The 23,998-nt window shown below is 35.1% G+C and overlaps 1 protein-coding gene across 1 annotated transcript; it reads right to left on the bottom strand.

Annotated features, from left to right (window-relative positions):
* Window positions 1-13,403: 13,403 nt before the first annotated feature.
* LOC133876197 (exopolygalacturonase-like) lies at window positions 13,404-16,885 on the bottom strand. The gene is made up of 4 exons (XM_062314481.1): window positions 16,745-16,885; window positions 16,333-16,647; window positions 14,207-14,719; window positions 13,404-13,628 (listed from the first exon to the last, which is right to left on the bottom strand). The coding sequence occupies exons 1-4, from the start codon at window positions 16,883-16,885 to the stop codon at window positions 13,404-13,406; spliced, it is 1,194 nt and encodes a 397-aa protein (XP_062170465.1).
* Window positions 16,886-23,998: the final 7,113 nt, after the last annotated feature.

Genomic DNA, 23,998 nt, shown 5'->3' on the forward strand with positions numbered 1-23,998 from the left:
AAAAGTCTTTGATTTTACAATTATCTGAATCACATGTTTTGATTGACTCTTTGAAATATGAGAATACCATGTTACTTAATACTATTAATGAACTTGAGAATAAATTGGAAAAATTCTCAAGTGATAATTTGAAAAGCATGTTTTGTATTCACTCAGATATTTCTAACAAGCTTGATTTAACTGTTGATGATTTAAGTACTTCTACTTCACATGCTTCTGGTTTTGAATTAGATTCTATTGATATTAAGTCTGTGATAAAAAAATACAGCTTGTTTAGATAATTCTTGCTTAACTAATCATGTGATTCCTAAATCCAAGGAATCAGGAATACAAGGTAAGTTTATTCCTAAGTGTCATAATTGTGGGAAGATTGGTCATATTAGGCCAAATTGTTATTTGTTGAAATCCCACAAGCCTTGGATTAAGCAAGATGCTCTGAGGAAAAGTGAAGTTGAAGATTCTTCCTCATCAAAATATGTCCCTCCGCATAGGAGACATATAAAAGGTAAAGGCAATATTGTTTGTAAGAATGCTAACCATATTTCTGCAGAGAAAGTCAACCAGCATTCCAACAAAAGAAGCCTGCCCACCTATCATCACTGCGGCATCACCGGTCACATCCGACCCAAATGTCCATAGCTCCAAGCTCAGAAGATAGAGGAAGTTGCCTACTAAGACCACATCAGGTACTCTACCTTCAGCAGGACATCAGGTTCCATGGCATCAGCGGCAACAACAACTGTCTATTTCGAAAAACACATCAAGGCACTACAAGAAAAAGCCGCAAAAGTCCGATAACAACCATGCCTATGAAGGGTTGCTAAGCTTGTTACAAGGGATGCTGAGGAGAATGGACAGTATGAGCAATACCCGATCACATCTACCACGGGTACACCAGGGTTGGGTCAGAAAGGATGAGACCATTGACCCCTTGAGGGGGAGTGGACTCACCTAGTATAGGTGCAGTCTCACCATGCCTAGGATTTTGGTTCCTAAATCCTAGTGTATACCAGGTATGTTTGCATTGCATTGATTGTCATATCTTATATCCTGTTTTTGCCTTGCATTTTGTTTGAGGAACCACCTTTTCTATCCCTAGATTTTCTCTTGGTGGCTTTGAGAATTTTCTACAGGCACATTCTAGGGATGACAGAGAAAGCATGTCACTGCTTTTCTGTCTTGGTATAGTCAAACCCCTCTCCCTAAGGTCAGGTTTGCTCTTACCTACATGCTTTGTCTAGACATATGTTCTTTTCCTTTTAAGCATGTCTTTGTTGTTTTTGTCTTTTATTTTTCAAAAAAAAAAAAAAAGGAATGGGAAAAAGGATGCAGATTTTTATTGGTCCCTTATATAGCTTCTCAGATATCTTATGTGTGTTTAATTGGTGTCTCAATTTTTGATACATTAATTATTTTTGCATTTATATAACTGAGAGTTTATATTTGATATCTGCAAAGTTTTCCTATTGCATCCATACTAGATAGTTGCTTTTCTCATGCGATGAAAAATGTGCACTATCCAATACTCCCCTAAGGTACATTTTTTTTCTCTCTGACTTTTAGCTTTTGGAAATTCTAATGAGAGAGATTTTTTTTGCTAAGATGTTCAAATTGTCCAACTCGCTAGTTGAACCTAGAACCCATAAGTTCTGGCATTTTTCTAGGTTGTAGCACCAAGTGATTAAAAAATTCAAAACTGAATAAATATGGATAAATAAAAAGATCCACTGCTTTTGTGCTATAAATCTATTCTTGAACTTGTCCCTATAGAAACAGTCAGTGATCAAATCATTGCGGAAATAGATGATCACTAAATAACGAAGTAAAAGAAAAGTGTTGCAGCTTAGGAGGGGTGTATCAAATGAGGGTGGTTAGGCCCTAGTAAAATAAGGTTTGACTTTTGACTGATCTAACATTTATTTTCTCTCTTATTTAGAAAATCTGGTTGCTTTAAGTCATATCAGTAAACTTCATATCTTATTGTGAAAGCTTTCACACACACATGCATTGCATGAGTTAAGTTTACTATTGAAAAATTTCTATCTGCAGGGAAATTTTTATGCTTATTGACTCTTAACTCTCAATTATATATTGGTATATTTTTGAAATGCTATTTGACTGTTTTATCAGTTATTTATACATGCATGTTTTGAAGTTAATGTTAGGGAATTTTTTTTTCTGCATATTTCCCTCTGTATTTCAGCTTATAGTGTGAAGCATCCAGAAGGACATGTTCTTGCGTCCGGACGTGCTTAGCTCTGTCGATCTCTTATCTGACAGCATGCCGTTCGGACGAGTATGTACCACGTCCGGACATGAGCTTTTTGCTTTCTCTGCCAAACACATACTACTTTTTGCCTGTTCTATCATGTTGTATTATGCATGTTTTCTCTCGGACTGATCCCAAGATTTTAGCATTCTCTACACATCGTTTCTCATTCCCATGTATTTCCTTTGGCTTTCCTTATTCTCTTAAGCTTTGGTTCTTTTTAGAATATTGGAATATTTGATTGATTGGAATGATGATTTGAGAGATTGTGCAATTTTTTCTGTCTTTATGTTGGATGGATGTTGCTACATCTGTGTCCTTTGGATTGCTATATCTACTTTTGTATTCCTTTGTGCAACCAATTAATAACCGTCATAATACCACATTCTTTTTGAACTAATAGGATCTAATATTTCCTTGTGGTGTTATTTTTGGAGAGATTTCTGTTTAAATATTTTCAGGAATATGTTGTCCAGCGGCTTCCAGCATAGTGTCAGACAGAGGGCTCTTTGAAAAACAAACCAGTGTTGAAATCATAATTTCCAGAGATCTCAAATTTTAGATGAGCTCATTCCCCCTGCTCATACAGAGTTTTCCGTAACATTTTCCTCTAGATCTGTACCAGCTAGAGATTCAGTGGTGAATCTTCTTTATCATCTTGCAGACCATTTGTCTAGAAGATTTCTTTCTACAGATGATCAGTTTCAGGCTAAAAGACTCAAGTGACTGAAAATTTTCAGTCTATGGTTTCCTGACTTTAAGTGCAAGAAGCCGAAGTGGCTCAAATTCAAGAAATGTGATATCTTGAGGTTTTGGTTTTCTCTTATGTTGATTTGAGCTTTTGATGAGACACTTTACTATTATTCTTATTGTTTTGAATTTTAGTAATTATGGTTTTCTCTTATACTCTGTTTACCCTTGAGACAAAAAGGAGGAGTATTTTTTGTTTTAGACCGGGAATGTATTTCCAAACCGGTCAAGTGTTTTTTGTCCTAAAATGGCCAAATGGGGAGTTTGTTAGTATTTTATATTGGCAACATTCTGGTTGACAAAAACACTTTATGTAACGGTTGCTTTTTAACAGGATTATCGGTTCTATTCAGAGTCTTCAAGTAATATGGACAATGTCTCATTTCATGCCATGTGTATGGTCACAAGTTTCTAAGAAGATGTCTATGAAGATTTCATGCAATTTCCAAGTCAGAACAGCCGGTTTCTGTGCAACCGTCCGGACGAGCCTTTGAAGGCGTCCGAACGTCCCGCAGTGTCTAGCCGATTACATTGAAGACATCCGGACGACAGAGCAACACCGTCCAGATGCTAGGTCAATCATTATTCTACACTGAGTTGGATTTCAGAAGTCGACACTGTTAGGGAAGTCTTTCCAAGATGTCCTGACGAGGTGGCAACACGTTTGGACCCTGTCCAGCATTTCAAAATATTTCAGAGTTCCGTTCGAACGTGGAAAGGAGTTTTCGCGAAGACCATTAGGACGCTCGGCCAAGCCGTCCGAACGTGGACCTGATAAGCATAGAATTGCGCTGTTTCTGAAAGGTGGTCACAGAAGACCGTCCGGACGCTCGACAGCCAAAGTTCGATTTTCAGCAGATTTAGGGGTTCTTTAAGCCTATAAATAGAGGGCTCTAGGCTTGTAAATTGTAAGAATTCTGTAACGAATTCTATAGTGCTTAGAGAGGGTGTTTATGGAGAATCGAAGATCAGCTAGCTCTCAAGCCGTTGCCGGTGTGTGCTTCTTGTTCGTGTGAAGTCTATCTTAGGGGTCAGCCCTAAGGTAAATGATTCCATTGAAGACCCCTTCAAGTTGAAGACTTGATTGGGAAGCGTTCACGATGGGTTTCGTGTCAGAGTTAAAGTTATGACTACTGCATAAGGGTATGTGAGTACGAGTATCTTGTAACTAGCTTTGTTTTCAGTATAGTGGATATCCTGGGTTTGGCTGCCCCGGAGTGGTTTTTCTCTTCACAGAGTTTCCACTTCGTCAACAAATATCTTATCTTCTTTAAATTCCGCATTTAAGATATTTTGTTGCACACAAACACACGCTTGGTTGTTAGAAGCCATTATTTTATTTTTCAACTTGAATAGAGTCTCCAGTGTGGTCCACACATCTCTGGAAGTAACGCATCTAGTTACATGCGACAACATCTTCTCGGAAAGAGCTGAGTTGATGGCTCCTAGAAGCAGTTGATCTTGCATGCTCCAATGGAGGAAAGCCAGGTTGGGAGAGGTTGTAGAGATGCCATCTTTGGTGGACATAATGGTAGGAGATGAACAAGCAGTTGATCCATCAACATAACCGTAAATGCTTCCTCCCTTGAGGTGAGGAACAATCTGAGGCAGCCAGACAGAGTAGTTGTCCTTAGTGAGCTTAATTGGATTGTAGTTGGTGAAGGCGACCAACGAAGGTGTTTGATACTAGGTAGAAATAATCACGGGAGGAGGAGGGGGAGGAGGGGTGGAAGCGGAAGGTGGGACTGTAGTAGACATGGTAGGGAAAAGAAAAAAAAAAAAAAAAAAAAAAAGGTTTATAGACTAATGTTGTGTGGGTTGCTACCTTACCAAATGTTGGTTGAGGTGCTTTATATATATAGAGAAAATGGAACATAGTTACATGAGAGTAGGAGAGTACAGTTGTGATGAGAATGAAAGATTACAATCTGATCTAAGTATTTGAATTCAAACTAATTATCATATCTTTAGTTCCTATCATTTAGCTCTTATCTTCATCTTGAGAACACATATCTAGCTGAGGGCTAGATATGTCTTTAACACCCTTGAACAAAAGGAAGAGAGAAAGGAAAACAGAGGAACCGAAGGAGAAAATGAAGAATACTAGAAGCAGTGACGGAGCGGCTCTTCCTCAGAATAACGAAGAGGGACTCGGCTAAGTAGGGTAGGGAAAGAAATGAAGGGAAGAAAGAAAGAAGTGAGGGGCAGAGGGGGGTTAGGGTTTTTTTAGTTCGTTTAGGTTTAGTGCAGGGCGAGGCGATTACCTGGGGTTTTAAAAATCCTAAACCTGCAACCCACCCCGCCCCACACAATTTTACCAGAATTTGACCAATACCCACGATTTTTAAGCAAATAACTGGTCTTGGTAGGGCGGGGCAGGTTTGGGTGGGTTTTGCAGGTTTTGCCCACCCCTAGTTATTAATGGCATGATATTTCGTATTTTGTCCCACTATAATGGAAAGACATCTCAAAACTGTGGAGTATGTGTGCCATCTGTCGATGGCCCAACCTACTACCCCAACCTACTACCCCAAGCTAACTCGCATAATCGAGGTGCAATATTACGACGAGTCTCGACCTGTGCTATTCAAGTGTGATTGGGCTGACATAGAGAAAAATAAGGGATACAAGGAGAACGAATATGGAATCCCCCTTGTGAGTTTCAAAAGACTAATCCACACAGGGGAACGTATTACTAATGACCTGTACGTATTATCTTCCCAAGTATCATAAGTATACTATGTCAAGGATGAGAGGCACCCGTACTGGGGTTTCATAGTTAGGACGAAACCAAGACAAGTGTACAACGTTGGCCAAGGGGGAGGGCACATTGATGATGATGGCAACTATCGTGATAACGAGCCATATAATCGAAACATTAATGCGGACCCAATTGATGTTGCCAATGACAATGTTGAGTGTGCATATAATGATGTTCCCACCATCAAAGTTCTAGTGTCGAAGCATAAGGAAACATAAATTTTTTTATTTTTTAATTTTATTTTTTGGAGTAAGTAAACATAGCCTTATGCTCGATAGTTTGTACATATTTCGATAAGCCATTTAATACACTTATTAAATTATCTTATGATGCCTTGATGTTTTATATTTATGATTTAAATTATTACCTCTAACATTCTGTTAAACTATGTAGGTAGACATGGCTTCAAAAAGAAAACCAAAGAATTCGCCACTATCCAGATCAGTGAGGAAAAGCACACCACATGTGCTGACATCCATAGCTTATGATGATGATGAGATGCAAGATCCCCCTTTCTGATCTCCCATTCATTATCATGCTTTTTGAAGAGATCCCATAATTCGGTACTCCGTCTGTTTCCCCCTTGACAAACCCAAATTTGGAGGAGTTGCTTGGTATGTCGCAGAGCCTTGGTCCATTCACCTCCACCCCTGGCCTAGAGGGATGCAGTGACCCAATAGAGCATTGCAGTGACCCACATACATCCTGTGATGTCACATATTGCCTGGGTATGGGAATGAGAATGTGCTTATGTGTATATTCATACCATATTTAATACAACGTGTTTTAAAGTCGTAATGATCATGAACCTATCAGAACTCAGCAGTTAATCGTGCTTTTGTGAAAGTAGTACCAGGATGAGTGACCTCCTTGTAAGTTTAGTGCGGAGGAGTCAAAAGAAAAAAATATTGTGTCATTGGGGTGGGTCGTTACACATCCACTCCCACGCAAAGGCCACAACCACAAGAATTAGCCCGTGGGGAGTCCACACAATTAGTATGTTTAACATATATATGCCAGTCCACGATTGCTTTAATGTTTTAAGAATGTTACTATGATGTATGTAACTATTTCACTTAAAACTAACGCTACTTGTTTTAAAATACAGATAAAGAAGGGGCAATAACTTCGAGGAAAGTCCCTTCACCTACTGATGTTTGGCGCATCCCAGAAGGTGGTGTTGCGGCATAATAGGCTTGGTCTGCCAGTAGGCACGGAAGGTATGAAATTTCGTAGACTTAGGGCGAAGTTGGTCATAAGTGGAAAATTTTGTGATTTTTGCCACGCGATTGAAGGAAGGTACCACAACAAAAAAAACTAGATATTTAGGATGCTCAAATGGTAGGTGTCTTGAGAGAGGTTTTTTTTATTATTATTTATTTTACTTTGTAATCATTGTTAAACTTATTAGTGGCAAAATATTTATTGATATGTAATTCTATCTTTTATGCAGAAAAAGTTCTATGTGGAGCCTGGTTTACCTATGGAAAGAGTTTTAGATATTGCCTTTAAGGATTTTGAAAAAAAAAAAAAAAAAAAAAAGAAGATTTCAAGCACACCTTGAAGCAATCTCTGCAACTCAAGAATGGTGAAAAACTTGAAGTTGTGTTACAAACAACGCCAAACCTCCACATATACGATTTGGATGACATAAAGGTCACAATTGAAACATGGTTAATTGATAAAGACTGGGTAATAATGCATAACCATTACCGTATTAAATTGTAAATAAAATAATGACTTCTAAACAACCAAGTGTGTGTATTTGTGTGCAACAAAATATCTTAAATGCGGAATTTAGAAAAACCACTCCGGGGCAGCCAAACCCAGGATATCCACTATACTGAAAACAAAGCTAGTTACAAGACACTCGTACTCACATACCCTTATGCAGTAGTCATAACTTTAACTCTGACACGAAACCCATCGTGAACGCTTCCCAACCAAGTCTTCAACTTGAAGGAGTCTTCAACGGCTTGAGAGTTAGTGGATATTCAATTCTCCCTAAACATCCTCTCAAAGCTAAGAGAATTCAATACCGAATTTTGTACATAAAACATGCCTAAAGCCCTCTTTATATAGGCTTTACAAATCCTGTTTCAACTCAAATTCAGAATCTCTGGCACGCGCGTCCGGACATTTTTCTTGGCCGTCCGAATGTTTCTCTTGACCGTCCGAATAATCAAGTTGTAGCATTTTTCGTTAGCTTTCCAATGACATCAATTTCATCCCAATTTGATATTTGAGCAGAAAGTTATGATCAAAATACTGGAGGGCATCCGGACGGCTTGACCGAGCGTCCGGACGGTCAACTGCAACCGCCTTTCCAAAATAGCACTGAAAGCTTCCATAACAAGGCGCACGTCCTGATGGCTTGGCCAAACGTCTGGACAGTCTTTGCTATGACTCATTTCCACATTTGAACGGAACACCAGAATATTCTGAAATGCTGGACAGCGTTCGGACGTGTTGCTACTTCGTCCGGATGTCTTGCAGAAACTTCCCAAACAGTGTCGATTGCTGAAATCCAACTTTGTGTAGTGATGAGTGCCAAAAAATGTATATTTGGACCCCTTAATTTACATTAGTTAAACCTTTAGCTTTGTTACTTTCTAATGTTTTGGTTATTTTAGTGTTTTTGCGTTTTTGCAGGGCTATAAGAGTGAAATGACAATTTTCAAGGCAAAAATACATAGAAAAGCTGGATTTTCTGAAGTGCTGAAAAAGTGGATCGATCGACTTTAAAGTAGATCGATCGAAAAGTAGATCGATCGAATTTAAAGTAGATCGATCGAAAAGTAGATCGATCGAATTTAAAGTCGATCAATCGAATTTATGCGGAGCTGGAATTTCAGAAACCCTACCTAACTCTATAAATACCATTCTTTTCTCATTTTTACAAGAGGAGGCCGCTTGGGAGCGCCCTAGGCGCCGTTCTCACTGTAGTTTAGGGCTTCTAGTGTTGATTTTGTCTTAGAACTTCAAATCCTTGTAAGTTTCTTTGATTTTAATGCATCCTTGGTGTTTATTTATGCTTTCTTTTGTTATGGGTAGCTAATATTTTCGTTTAGGGTTGAGGATGAAACCTCACCATTGAAGAGAAACTGAGTTTCATGCTTGTTTATGCTATTTGAGTTTATGGGTCTTGATTTCTCATTGTTCTACTTCGATTTTTGAAATGATGTTTTGATATCTCTTGTGGTTTCCGGATACAAGTGATGATGTGGAATAAGTTTCATTAAATCGATTGCTTGGTTTTTCATCTATCAAAACATTGGATATTCATTGTGTTTCGTTTGACTAATACATTTGATGATTTGGTTTAATCCTAATATCTTTTGTGATTTCAATGGACGGATTCATTGAATGATTTAAATGATTTTTGAAGCAATGTAGAGCATACATAAGATTTGTATGTGAGAACCTCAAAATATGTGTGATGAGCATGAGATTAGGTTGTTGTGATTTGGTGAGTGTGGATTCCAAAACCCTAGACCCCTTTATTTTCATTATTTTTGTTTATGTTTTCTTTTATAAAAAACCCCTAAATTTGGAACTAGGTTAAAATAGGATTAGTTTAAATAGAAATTAATTTTTGCAACGCAATTCCCTGTGGGATCGACCTCGCACTTGCATAACACTATATTGCAAAACGATTCGTGCACTTGCGAGTACTATTTAAAACACACATCATGTAGAATTTGGAAAAGCTTGACCTAGCGTCCGAACGGTGTTGCTCTGACCTCCGGATGTCTTCAACGCTGAAGCTTCTAGACAATGCGGGGTGTTCGGACGCCTTCAAAGGCCCGTCCGGACGGTTGCACAGGAACCGGCTGTTCTGACTTGGAAATTGCATGGATTCTTCATGGACATCGTCTTAGAAACTTGTGACCATACACATGGCATGAAATGAGACACTGTCCATATTATTTGAAGACTCTGAATAGAACCGATAATCCTGTTAAAAAGCAACCGTTAGATAAAGTTTTTTTGTTAACAAGAATGTTGTCAATATAAAATACTAACATAAATGTTTTACATACATATATTTATCACAATATTAATAATAATGCAAATGTATAGAAAAGATCCGAGAAGAATAGGCAAAGACGTGGCATGCATGAATTTTCACACACCTTAGGGTCGAAAAGCATTGCCCGAGTCATTGACGAGCGGGTATGTATTTTGGGTGTTTTAAGATACATTGTTTGATAGGTTATGTACTAAAATTCAGTTATTTTAGGAGACAAACATAGGGTATACCCCTACAAGGTGTAAACTTGTTTATAGAAACTCACACAAAAAGTTATGGCACCCCCGTCAATGATAAGGCCAAGGAAAAAAATCATAAGTGCAAATGTTGTATTATGATTTCTTAAAGCTTTTACACATCCTTTATTTTTTCTATCATTTTTTCTTGTATAAATAATCTAAACAGTACATAAGTTTGAACTTAATTACAGGAAATATGGAATAACTCATGTTGCAGGATCCTCCAACATCTAGTTCATATACATAAGGCATAATACTATGGTTGCAAAGGATGTGTATGGGCAGATAATTGGCCTTGAATATCCTAGGCATGTTAGCGGATTAGGATTGGGGCCAACACCAGGCAAATCCAGTTGCATGCAGTTCGTCTAGGGCATTAACATTGGCTTCTCAAGATCCTAAACTTGTAAGTCAAGTTAATGAACTGAAAGATAAAGTGACGCGGATGCAAATGGCGCATGAGAGTGAGATGGCTCAAATGAGAAAGCTGCTTGCCATGGTTTTGGAAGGGAATGCTCATAGGAGCAATGCACTGAACAATATTCCAGACACAACATCCCCACCTATGATGCCCAAATCATCTGTGGATAGTGGAGCAGGTGAACACCCAATTGTGATGCCCACATGTTTTTCTTTTGTTTATGTTTTTTTTTCTTTGATGTTTTGGTTTAGCCATGTTTATTAAGTTGTAACAACTCTGTCCAACTTTTAGCATTGTTTTAACTATATGTTTTCATCCCTATTCATAATGAAACAGCGGCATTGTGAAACAATAATGGAAATTGGAGGACGACCAAAAGTGTATACTAAAAAGATTTGATTGACATGCAATTGACTACAAAATAATCTTCAAGTTCTTATCAGTTCTATAGTATGGTTAAATTCCCTAATCTGTGTGCATTTTTAGGACTATTTATTTATCAACTTTTATGGTTTTTGTTTTTTTGTTTCTTTGCTTTTTTTTTCTTTTTTTTTTCTTTTTTTGTCTATGCGGATGATAGTTTCGTGTACAAAGTACCTTTGTAATTTTCTTCAAATAAGCTCACCATAGTTTTGACAAGTAATTGTTATATAGTCATTGAATCTTATTAAATTAGTTGAGAAGATATGGAGATTTTTTTTCTTGTAATAATTCTTGTGCTTCAAATTATATACTTTTGGTTTTGGATTGCTCATGTAGTTGTATGTAATGCTTAGGATTATTTATTGCATAAAAAGTAGCTTTATTCCTTCTTTGGTGTAAAGTCATTAACATTATGAGTCCCCTCTTGGTTTAGGTGAACACCCAATTTCGATAGATGACGATGATCAAGCGGGAGATGACAGCAAAAGACAGGTCGAAAGGTGTGTTAAGTAAAAATATTTAGTTGCACTTATTCTCCCAATTTTTGGTTGGTTCCCTACTTAAGCAACTTTGTTATCTACATGGATTGTTGGGTCGTTTTTGTGTTACTAAAGCATTTCATCTCACACACTATTCTCTAAATTTCCATCCACTATATTAAAACTATTAATGAACCATGTGTGACCTATGTTTTAATTTGAGATGAAAGTCTAAAGGTCAGGTGTGAAAAGCATGTGTATACCAAAGTGTGCAAATAGTATTCTTGTGCTAACATAACCAATATTGTTTTCTCTATTGTTCACTTTATTTGGGATACGTTTTCCCTTTATTAACTTATCAAGACTTATTGTTTCGACTACTGATTTATGTGACTGCCATGGATGACCCTAACATTTTTTTTTCCTCAAATTGTAGGATTTAGAGCAGCTTTTGAATTTCATTGGCGTAGAACAAGATTGATATACAACAAGACGTCAAGTGGAACATTATGATGTTTGGGGTTTTCTTTTAGGTTTATTTTTTTGTAATTAAGGAAGCAATGCTACTATCATGAGTTGCTTAGGTGTTTGCTTATTTTGAAACAATGGTAATTTCAATAGCATATAGAAAATTGTGTATGCTTTTGTTTTGAATTTAGTTGAAAACGTTGTTTGAAAGTATTTGCTGGCTATCTAATTATATTATTTTGGACATATGATTCTACTTTTGAGTAAGTTATTTTGTAAATGTTTTATGAGGTGAAAACAAATTAAAAAGGGGGGGGGGGGGGGGGGGGGGGAATATAATATATAACCTATTTTTAAAAAAAGAAAAATGGCGTCGTTTACCAATTAAACGACGCAAACTGTATGTGGAATGTTTATGACGTTTACTATATAAACGACATAATGCCATGACGTTTATACAGTAAACATCATAAAACTTTAATGTTCTTTATACAGTAGGTGTCACAAAACAATAACGTATATTGTGTAAGCATGACAAAAAAATGCGTCATTTATACATGAAACAACATTGTTTTTAATGACGTTTATGTGTAAAGGACGAGAACATATTTACGTCGTTTCACATTAAAACAACATAAATTTATGATGCTTAAGGTAGAAACGTCGTAGGAAAAAAATCTTGGCAGATAGTATCACGGGGCGTCGTGAAATAAAGGACACCAACTGATTGGCAACCTTTTTTTATGTGTGAATAGTGTCCTTTAAAAAATATCATAAAATGCTGGTTTTTTTGTAGTGGTACTTGCAGTTTTCTTGTTTTCAAAAATTTAACTGACCGCCACGTCAAAGCCATTCATCTCATGCCACGTGTCTCTCATGCCAAGTCATTCATCTATTCTTGCTAAGGTAACATTATATCTATATATATATAAAAGAAAGAAAGAAATAAAACAAGATCTCCCCCACAGTTCACGGGTGGGTTGGAGGGGAGTCTCCCCCCGGACCTATTACAAGGTGAGATCTCCCAGCAACCCACCCACGTGGTGGGATCTTCCCTACCAGTAGGTGACGGGGATGGTTGACCTCCCTGTTCTACCATTTTTTTACTTGTTTTTAAATTTCTTGTTTTATTTCTTTTTATTTATTTTTAAGTAATGCTGACGTGGTAATAACGTGACTTGGGAGACACATGGTGGACATTGAATGGCCTTGACGTGGCAGTTCGTTAAATTTTTGGACAGTATATGACAAAAGAATTAAAATAGAAAACAGAAAAACTGCATGCACGTACCACTTTTGATATTAAAACTAAGGTAGTCATTTGATAAAAATTGTAAATCACATGGACTAAAGAAGTATTTTACCAAACAATATAAGAAACGAATAAGTCAAATCAAACAACTCCTAAATAAGCTTGAGCTCTTCCGAAAAATAAATGAACAGAATTGAATTTGAATATATATATATATATATAAGATTTTGAATATTAAATCCTCAGCTCCAATATTATAACCTTAATTAAATCCTCAGCTACAACATCTTTCATGCATGTCATACAAACTATATGCAAGGGCCAGGGCTTTGATGCCCAATCGAGAGGCCATTGACATGAGAGCACGACGAGCTGGCAGGACCGTCTTGGCCATCGTAAGCCAAATTGATTTTCTCCATCGTTACGTTTTTGCATGGCCTGCTTTCGCTGCATCGGAGAGTAACTGCGACTTTGGCACTCGAACTTCCCCAGATATTTCTGTATGTCACATTGCTGATTTGCAGAAGAGAGGGCTATATATCCACAACAATATATGGAAATCACAACAACAACAAATGAGATTTCAATTCAGAAATATTAATTTTATGAAAAACTTCACTTATCAATCCTCACAATTTATCACGTTTGCAATCATATCCTTAAACTTAAAAAAGTGTCAATTTAGTGTATTCATCTTCCAATTTTTTTTCAATTTCATCTCTCCGTTGAAATTTTCCGTTAAATCCTAATGGAGTTGTATGAAAATTCAAAAAATACCCCTCATATTTTAGAAAAAAATAAAATAAAATTCAAGGCTGCAAAGGAATTTGCAAAAATATCTATGCCCGAAACTTTAAAAATAAAAAAAAAAAAAAAAATTAAGTATTTTAAATATTTTGATCAGATCTAATGCAAAATCCTAATGGATGAGTGAAATCGAAAAAAAAAAAATGATATTTTTTAATGTGTTTAAGAGTATTAATTACAAAAGTGATGAAAAATAAGAAGTTTTGCATATGATTAACTCATTGTCGGGCTTGGGTAAGTAAGTGAAGTTTTGTCTTTAATTTATTTTAGAACAAAATCAAGAGATAAATAAGATGGAAATTACCTGTTGAGCGCAAGGGGGGTAGGGGCAATATTCTTGATCAATAATGATGGGATTGGCGACCTGATTCATGAAAATGTCTTCAAATATAAAATTGGAAGCTTTACCGAGGGATGGAGTAGCCCATGTTTTGATTCTCACTCCATCAGAAGTGCCGCGAAAGGTGCAGTTTCTTACGAAAACTCCATTAACATTGTCTCCGTCGTTTTTGCCGAGGCTCCCGACGCTTATTCCATGCCCAGGTCCACAAAAAACCTTAGAAATATAGAGGTTTCTAGCTCCGGACAGAATGGCTATACAGTCATCGCCGGTACCGATTGTGGAACGCGAGATTGTGATGTCGTAGGAGCTTCCGATTTTGATCCCATCGGTGTTGGGGCTATCGGCCGGAGCGGATATTCTGACATGACTGATATTCACATTCCCACAACCGAATACCACGACATGGCTGTTCTTACTGTCGATGGACCTCAAGTGATGAATCCGAGAGTTGGTCACAAAATCAAATCTTATTGTCTGCACGCATGGGAGACAGGATGCATGTGTTAGGCTCTCACGTACATTTCAAACAACATAATTAAACTGGTACGAGGATTGTTGCATGCACTATCTATATATATCATCTCTACTTTTCATGCTGTTTAATCATTGGCATGAATTATAAAGAATAATTTTCGACTCGATCATTCCTCGAGTCAACTAAACCTTCATGAATAGTTTTTTTTTTTTTTTTAAAGAAAACTTCATTTACCGATGACTGATATTTTATTACTTTTGTAATTATACCCTTAAACTTTAAAAAATATTAATTTAGTTTATTCATCTTTCAATTTTTTTTTAAAAAATTTCACCTGTCCGATTAGATTTTCGGTTAAATTCTATCAAAATTTTCAAAATACTCATGTTTCTTTTTTTCTTTTTCTTTTCTTTTTTTTTTTTTAAAAAAAAAAATCAAAGATTTAGGTATGAGTTTTTTTGCAAATTCCATTAAATCCTTACTAATGTATAAATCTTGACAATTTTTTTTTTTTTTTTTTAATTTTTTCTTAAAAAATAGGTATTTTATGAATTTTGACACCTCTGTGTTCTGATTTAATGAAAAATTTTAACAGTTGGGTGAAATTGAAAAAAATTGAAAGATATGTACACTAAATTGATAGTTTTTAAAGTTCATATGTGCATGACTGCAAAAGTGATGAAAAATCAGGGATAGTAAATGAAGTTTTTTCTTTTTCTTTTTCTTCATCTTCTTCTTCTTCTTCTTTATTTGTTTGTTTGTTTGTTTTTTTTTTTTTTTTCTAAGGCTTTCTATTCAAAGCATGCATAATTCTAGACATAAGGTTGCTATTTATATGAAGGAAATTACTACTATTTCATAAAATACGCTTTTTACTTCAGGGAGGTAAAAGACAAAAAAAAAAAAAAAAAAAAAAGAAAGAAAGAAAGAAAGAAAGAAGAGAGAACTGGCATGACAGAAGATGAAAATAATAGGACACCCTTTTATTCTCGACCATGTTTGGGAAGTGATACAAATATTTTCAAGTTTTTATTTTCATGTAAGTGTTTATTTTTCTGACATGGCAATGAAAAGCATTTTGAAAAAAATAACAAATGAAAGTATATATGCTATTCAATAAAAAACTAAAAACAAAAAAGAGTGTACATGCATATGGCACTCAAATTTCAAAATTATCCTTTTTTTTTTCTTTTTTTTTTTCTCTACAATTAGATATTTGAAAAATGTTAGAGCTCATTCTAGTGTCATTCTGTGATCATTTTATGTTGACACGACATTCTGTTTTTAATACAGAAAAACTACAGCTTGATTTCTCTCTCGTATTTTTATTAAAAAATACATAGTATTATGTCAGTATAGAAAGATCCTAAGATGACACTAGAAGGAACTCCAACATTCTTTCATATATGTGGAGATGGGGGCATTGGTCACTATTTGAACATTAGACCTCAAAACGAAAAAGGGCGTGTATATACCGGAGGTAAAGTGTATTTTCAATTAAAAATCAGAATAAAAAAAGAAGAAAGAAGAAGATAAAGTGTATTTTCAATTAAAAATAATAATAAAAAAGAAGAAAGAAAGAAAGAAATAAAGCAATTAATAATTAACTTACGGTAGGTAGGGTATGACAATTAGAATTCTTGTTGCAGTCATTGAAGGCCCAAGCTACCTTTCCTTGGGCGTCCAAGGTGCCGCCACCGCTGACTGTCAAATGGTCAGCATATCGAAAGTTTATCCAACTATCAGTTGAGAACTTGGATGGATTAGCAGGAGCCTTGAGAACCCCTTTAATCGCAACGGCTATCCGGCCCTTGCATGGACCCTCAAACCTCACTGAGCTCACCATGTATGTTCCATTCGGGATCAAAACCCTAGCCATTTCCGATCCCTTCCATTCACATGCTTCCTTCCATGCCTTCAGAAATGCCTTAGAAAACACACAAAAAAAATAAAAAATTAAGTACGTGAAACTGTTTTTAGTGCTATAATTAAGAAGTAAGAGCCAATGTGATATGAATAATTACCTCACTGTTTTCGGTTGCTCCATCTGCAACTGCGCCGTAGTTCATCACGTTGAAAAACTTGATTTGGCCTCGAACTCCGGTAACCAATACCATCAAAGATGTTAACAAGCAAGCCCAACCAAATGCAAGTTTCGAACCCATTTCTCGTTTTTTTTTTTTTTTTTTTTTTTTTTTTTCTAGTATATATAGATGAAGTAGACTGGGATGGCTCGGGGTCAGGAAAAGTAAGTCCCTTTGCCTTGATTGAATTTTAATACGTACAGAGTTACACCTATTTATACAATTAAGCAGTGATTAACGAACTGAATTAACACGTTTCAGTTCTAACTTCATAACAAAAGAAACAGAAATATAATTAATTTAACCAACTTAATGTTTCATGCACCTCATTAGTACTATAACTAATCTAACCAACTTAATGTTCCATCTCATTATAATCTGCTTATAAATTTGGCTCGCTAGCTGTACCTTGTCTCAAGATGAGGCTCTCCTATTCCGGCCTTCCCATAGCTTTGGTAGCACAGTTGAGACAGCCACTTACCGAAAAATAGAAACAAAAGACCGGCTTTTATATTGTTTCATTTTTTAATTTTACCCTATAAAAGATCAAGACATACTAATTAGTAAATACATGCGTCTTACTGGTCGAATAGTTAATTTTCAAAAAATAAAAAAATAAGAGAATACAAAAAAGTATACAAAAATAAGAGAATACAAAAAGCATACAAAAATAAGAGAAATTATACAAATTCATTATCTGTCTATTTCCTATTTATCTCATTTTCAAATTCATTATTAAATTTGTAGGTTCCTACAAACTCAATGGTTGATTTGAAACTTAATTAGTTGTATGGAAATGGGTAAGAGTAAGGGCAGACACACGTTTTGGAGTTCTCCCAAAAATGTTTAAAAATATACTTAAAGTATACCTATTTTATAAATTTGTCCCCCCAAAGTAATATTTGTGTCCCCTTTTAATCTTTTTTTTTTTTTAAGTTATTTGGGGCTTCATGGAATTGTTAGGAGAACAAATTCACACTTAAAAGAACCATTTTTATTGGATCCTATATATCGTGTTTAGTTTATTTTGCTAGGTTTTTTTTTTTTCTCTTCTTTTTAAAGCTATTTTGCTAGTTGTTTATACTGTTGTGTGTTTGTGATGCCATGAGATTAAGTGTAAAACTTCTATGTTTTTATTTATATAAACATGCACATAAATTGATATAGAGAGAGATTTTATGTATTTATATGCTTTTTTTATTTATGTAAGCATGTCTCTACAAAAACAAAAATAAAAAATAAAAAAATCTGTCCCCATACTTGCACCAAAAATCTTGATTCCACCCTTAGGTAAGAGATTGCATGTTAAGAGATGGACGTATAACATGCATGTCCCGCAGAAAAAGAAAATATAAAAAATAAAAAATTGTCATCCCTTTGAGAAGCATTTTCCATAACAAATTTGATTTGAACAAAAAATATCGGTTTGAAGAGGATTACAATTTCAGCCCGAAAGGCTGATTTCCCAAAAGGAGACGGTGAATAGGGTAATAATTTATGTGATTTGCCAAAAAAATGCATATATACGAGTAAAATTTGGTTATTAGAAAACTTTCAATAAGAATATGGTAATATCTTTAAAAAAAATTACCTCATTACACACTACAAAAAAAACCGTAAATCGCCGCGTGTCTACAGTACATGTTACTGTAGACACGCGGCCATATGGCAGCGTGTTTCTCTAGACACGCTGCCAGATGTAGCGTACAAACAATTGGCAGCGTGTACTTATACACGCGGCCAGATGGCCGCGTGTAGAAATTACACGCTGCCAGAGGGCAGCGTGTATTTTATACACGCTGCCAATTGGCCGCGTGTATAAATTACACGCTGCCATCTGGCCGACACGTGTAATTTAATACACGTGGCTAACTGAAAAATACTTTTTTGGAATTCCTTTTTTTTTAAAAAAAAAAAAAAAACAAATAAATTGGAGTATAAAATTGCTATGTACCCTATACCAAATTAAAGTATATAAACTAATTAGTTTTATACAGTACTTGTATTTAAATTTTTTGGAATTTATTTATATTAAAAATTCCTATTATATACCCCAACAATAAATTTGTGCTAAATTTGTGCTACACATACTTATAGTTATGTTTTAGGGTTTACATGCAAGTTGAGTTTCTTGAATATGGTTTATGCGTTAGGACTTAATTTATTGTATGTGTAGTACATACTCTCAGGGTTAGGGTTCGTTGAACATCCATCTGAATGTGTTCGCCTTGTGGTCCCGATCATTATGGCATACCTTACACAAGTATAAAATTGCATGCCTCTATCATTTGATCGAGTTCAATGTTCAAAACTTGGTCGAACTATCATTTGATCCTAGAGTTAGGGTTTATCACTATACATATAGTATATATATTTAGGGTTAGGGTTTATGGCTTACATATATATGGTACATACACTTAAGATTTGGGTTAAGATTATGGGTTTTAGGGTTCAATTTTATGGTCAGTGTTTAGTATAGTATATATATATATATATATATATATATATATATATATATATATATATATATATATATATATATATATATATATATATATATATATATATATATACTTATAGTTTACTTAGGGTTAGGATTTAGTTTTAATTTATAGTTTACGGTTTAGTTTTATGGCTTAGGGTTTAGCAAGAATGTACATTACATACACTTAGGGTTGCATGTGTCTGTGTTTGTATTTGTATTTGTATTTCAAAACTATCTTGTCATATTATGTACATACATATATATAATATATGCATGCATGCATGCATGCATGCATGTAAACGGCGTGCCGAAACTATATACCTTTATAGTTACTTGTATACACCCTAACATTGGTGTTTATGGCTATATATATATATATATATAGTATATATATACACTTAGGGTTAGAGTTTATAGATATATATAATAACGTTGTATATACCCAAATTTGGGCTACAAATATATGCATAATTATACGGCGAGGAACAAAAATAAAAATATGCAACATAACAAAGTACATACACTTAGGGTTAGGGTTTACGACTATATATAGTATATAGACATAGGGTTAGGGGTATGGGCTACGTGCAATATGTTTATAGTATATTTACGTTTTACGTGTTGAGTACTTTAAATATATATGGTATACTTATAAGTAAACCCTAACTCTAATTAGGTTTTACGTTAATGGAATAGTAATCTAATAAAACCCTAACCCTATATATTCTTTGGACCTATATATATATATATATATGAAACTTAACACAGACTTAAGGTTTAAGAATTAGTTTTAGGGTTACCGTTTAGGGTTTAGTTTTATGGGTTAGAGTTTACGTAAACCTTAACACTATATATATTACATACACTTAGGGTCGGATTAGGGTTTGTGTTTGTGTTTACAAATACAAAACTATATATATATATATATATATATATTTATATATTTATATATATATACCATTTTTCGTTTAAAAAAAAAAAAAAAAAAAAAAAAACTAAACACATATAGAGACGTGTATAATAATACACGTCTCTAATTGGCCGGGTGGCATTACGCCACGCGGCCAATTTTTGGCCAGGTGACCTGCGCGGGACATTTCCCGCGCGCCACCTGGCTGAAACTTCAATTAATTTATAAAAAAAAAAAAAAAAAACAAAAAAAAAAAAAAAAAAACAAAACAGGGTAGCCCTCGATCCCCACATTTCTCTCTCTCCCTCAGCTCGATCTCTCTCGCTCACTCAGCTCTCTCTCTCTCTCTCTCTCTCTCTCTCTCTCTCCCTCTCCGTCCACCGACCACCGACCACCAGGATCCAGTGTATTCTCCGGCCAGCTCCCTCTCCGGCCGTGACTGCACCACCACCCGTGTTCGGCACCGGCTACGGTGCATGCTCTCTCTCTCTCTCTCTATCTCTCTCTCTCTCTCTCTCTATCTCTCTCTCTCTTTATCTCTGTCTCTCTCTAGCTCTCTCTCTCTCTCTAACCGAACCAGGAACCCTAACCCTAGGTCCGGACCTATCTCTCTCTACACCTCCCTCTCACTCTCTCTCTCTCTCTCTGTCTCTCTCTCTAGCTCTCTCTCTCTCTCTCTCTCTCTCTAACCGAACCAGGAACCCTAACCCTAGGTCCGGACCTTTCTCTCTCTACATCTCCCTCTCGCTCTCTCTCTCTCTCTCTCTCTCTCTCTCTCTCTCTCTCTCTCTCTCTCTCTCTTTCTCTCTGTCTCTCTAGCTTTCTCTCTCTCTAGCTCTCTCTCTCTCTCTCTCTCTCTAACCGAACCACAGACTCAACCCTAACCCTAGGTCCGGACCTCTCTCTCTCTACACCCATCTCTTTCTCTCTGTCTCTCTCTACATCTCTCTCTCTCTCTGAAACCTCTCCCGGTCTCTCTCTCTCTCTCTCTATCTCTCTCTCTCTCTCTCTGCCTTGTACGTGATTAGTATTTTTTAAGTTGTTTTGGGATATTATTTTGGGACTAATATGTTTTAATGCAGGTACATTTTGGCAAAGGAGCTTACAATTCACAAAAAAAAAAAAAAAAAAAAAATTGTGAGTAATTTTAGCATTAAATTTTTTCCTTTACCTTTTGGCTATAATAAACTTGGTGCATTTAAATTAATTTGTTTAAAATCTGTTTCTAACTTTTTTAATAGTTTCATATAATAATTGTGGATTTAGCAATTAATAATGGTCTATGCAATGCTGTTAATTTTGTTGGGTTTGAATATCTATTGTTGTATAATTTTATGTGTTTTGATGTGGTTGGTTGTTATGCATGAAAAATATTCTTATAGTTGTGGTTTTTTTTTTTTTTTTTTTGTAATATGTTTTACTGTACTACGAATTTGTGTGTGGATTATTATTTGTCACAATTATTTTATTAACTTAATCATAAAATAAATGATCAAAACCAATAAAATATAAATAAGTATTCGGTACTACAAAAAACAATTTTAGGGTTTTTTAAGAACAAAGAAAAAAAGTTTAATTGTTCATTTCAGGTAATTTTTTTACAAACAAAAAAAAACCAATTCAAAGTAAACTCGCCATCATTTCATAATAAAATGATCGTATCTAACGATTATTGGATAGATACAGAAAATTAAATTTGGCCACCGTCTACCATTTATAATTATTTTTTTTATTATTCAATTTATAACAAAGGTGTAAACAATAAACCCTAAACCCTAAATCAAAACCAATATAAAAATGCCTATGATCAAATCTCAAAACCAAACCCCTAAGCTTTATACTCTAAAAAACAAGCAAAAATCATAAACCCTAAACCCTAGCCCAAATTACCGTTCACCCTAAAAACCCTAAACCCTACAAAAGAGTGAAATTTTTTTATTACTTTTTTATTGTAGTTAAACCCTAAACCCTAACCCTAAAATACTTTCTCCCTAAAAACCTAAATCCTAACCTTAAAACCCTAACCCTAAAACCCTAAACCCTAACCTTAAAACCCTAACCCTAAAATACTTTCTCCCTAAAAACCTAAATCCTAACCTTAAAACCCTAACCCTAAAACCCTAAACCCTAACCTTAAAACCCTAACCCTAAAATACTTAAAACCCTAAAACCCTAATCCTAACCTTAAAACCCTAAAACCTAAACCCTAAACCCTAAATTCTAACCTTAAAACCCTAACTCTAAAAACTAAACCGTAAAAACTAAACCCTAAAAACCTAAATCCTAACCTTAAAACCCTAAAACCGAAACCCTAACCCTAAAAACCCTAAAACCTAAACCCTAAACCCTAAATTCTAACCTTAAAACACTAACCCTAAAAACTAAACCGTAAAAACTAAACCCTAAAACCTAAACCCTAACCCTAAAAACTAAACCTTCAAAACCTAAACCCTAACCCTAAAAACTAAACCTTCAAACCCTAAACCCTAACCCTAAAAACTAAACCCTAACAACCTAAACCCTAAACCCTAAACCCTAAAACCCTAAACCCTAACCTTAAAACCCTAAACCCTAAAAACTAAACCCTAAACCCTAAACCCTAAACCATAACCTTAAAACCCTAACCCTAAAACCTTAAACCCTAACCTAAAAACTAAACCGTAAAAACTAAACCGTAAAAACTAAACCCTAAAAACCTAAACCCTAACCTTAAAACCCTAAAACCTAAACCCTAACCCTAAAAACCCTAAAACCTAAACCCTAAACCCTAAATTCGAACCTTAAAACCCTAAAACCTAAACCCTATACCCTAAACCCTAACCCTAAACCCTAACCCTAAAAACCTAAACCCTAACCTTTTTAACCCTAACCCTAAAAACTAAACCTTCAAAACCTAAACCCTAACCCTAAAAACTAAACCTTCAAAACCTAAACCCTAACCCTAAAAACTAAACCCTAACAACCTAAACCCTAAACCCTAAACCCTAACCTTAAAACCCTAAACCCTAAAAACTAAACCCTAAACCCTAAACCCTAAACCATAACCTTAAAACCCTAACCCTAAAACCCTAAACCCTAACCTTAAAACCCTAACCCTAAAACCCTAAACCCTAACCTTAAAACCCTAACCCTAAAACCCTAAACCCTAACCTTAAAACCCTAACCCTAAAAACTAAACCCTAAGAACCTAAACCCTAACCTTAAAAACTAGAACCCTAACAACCTAAACCCTTAAAACCCAAACCCTAAAAACTAGAACCCTAAAAACCTAAACCCTAACCTTTTTAACCCTAAACCCTAAAAAAAGAAACCTTAAAACTCTAAACCATAAATAAAGAATAAAGAATAGCAAAAAAAAAAAAAAATTAAAAATGGGAGAGATCTCTATTTTTTTTTAATTACTTTTTTATGGTGAGGTAAACCCAAACCCTAACCCTACAAACTAAACCGTAAATACCTAAAACCCTAAACCCTAAAAAAATAAAAAATCAAAACCCTAAACCCTAAAAAAAGAAAGAAGAATATTAAAAAATATAAAAGAAAAAGGTTCGAGATCTCTTTTTTTTTTTTTTTTATTACTATTTTATTTTAGTTAAACCCTAAACCCTAAAACCCTACACCCTAAAAAACCCTAAACCCTACAAATATTAAAACATAAACCCTAAACCCTAACCCTAAAAACTAAACCCTTAAAAACCTAAACCCTAACCTTAAAACCTAAAAAGGAAAAACCCTAACCCCTAAAAAAAGTACGAGAAAATGATACTTTGAGTTAACTGTTTAAAACAAACAGTAAACA

The sequence above is a fragment of the Alnus glutinosa genome, chromosome 8 (genome assembly GCF_958979055.1).
Source record: "Alnus glutinosa chromosome 8, dhAlnGlut1.1, whole genome shotgun sequence".
Classification (NCBI taxonomy): domain Eukaryota; kingdom Viridiplantae; phylum Streptophyta; class Magnoliopsida; order Fagales; family Betulaceae; genus Alnus; species Alnus glutinosa.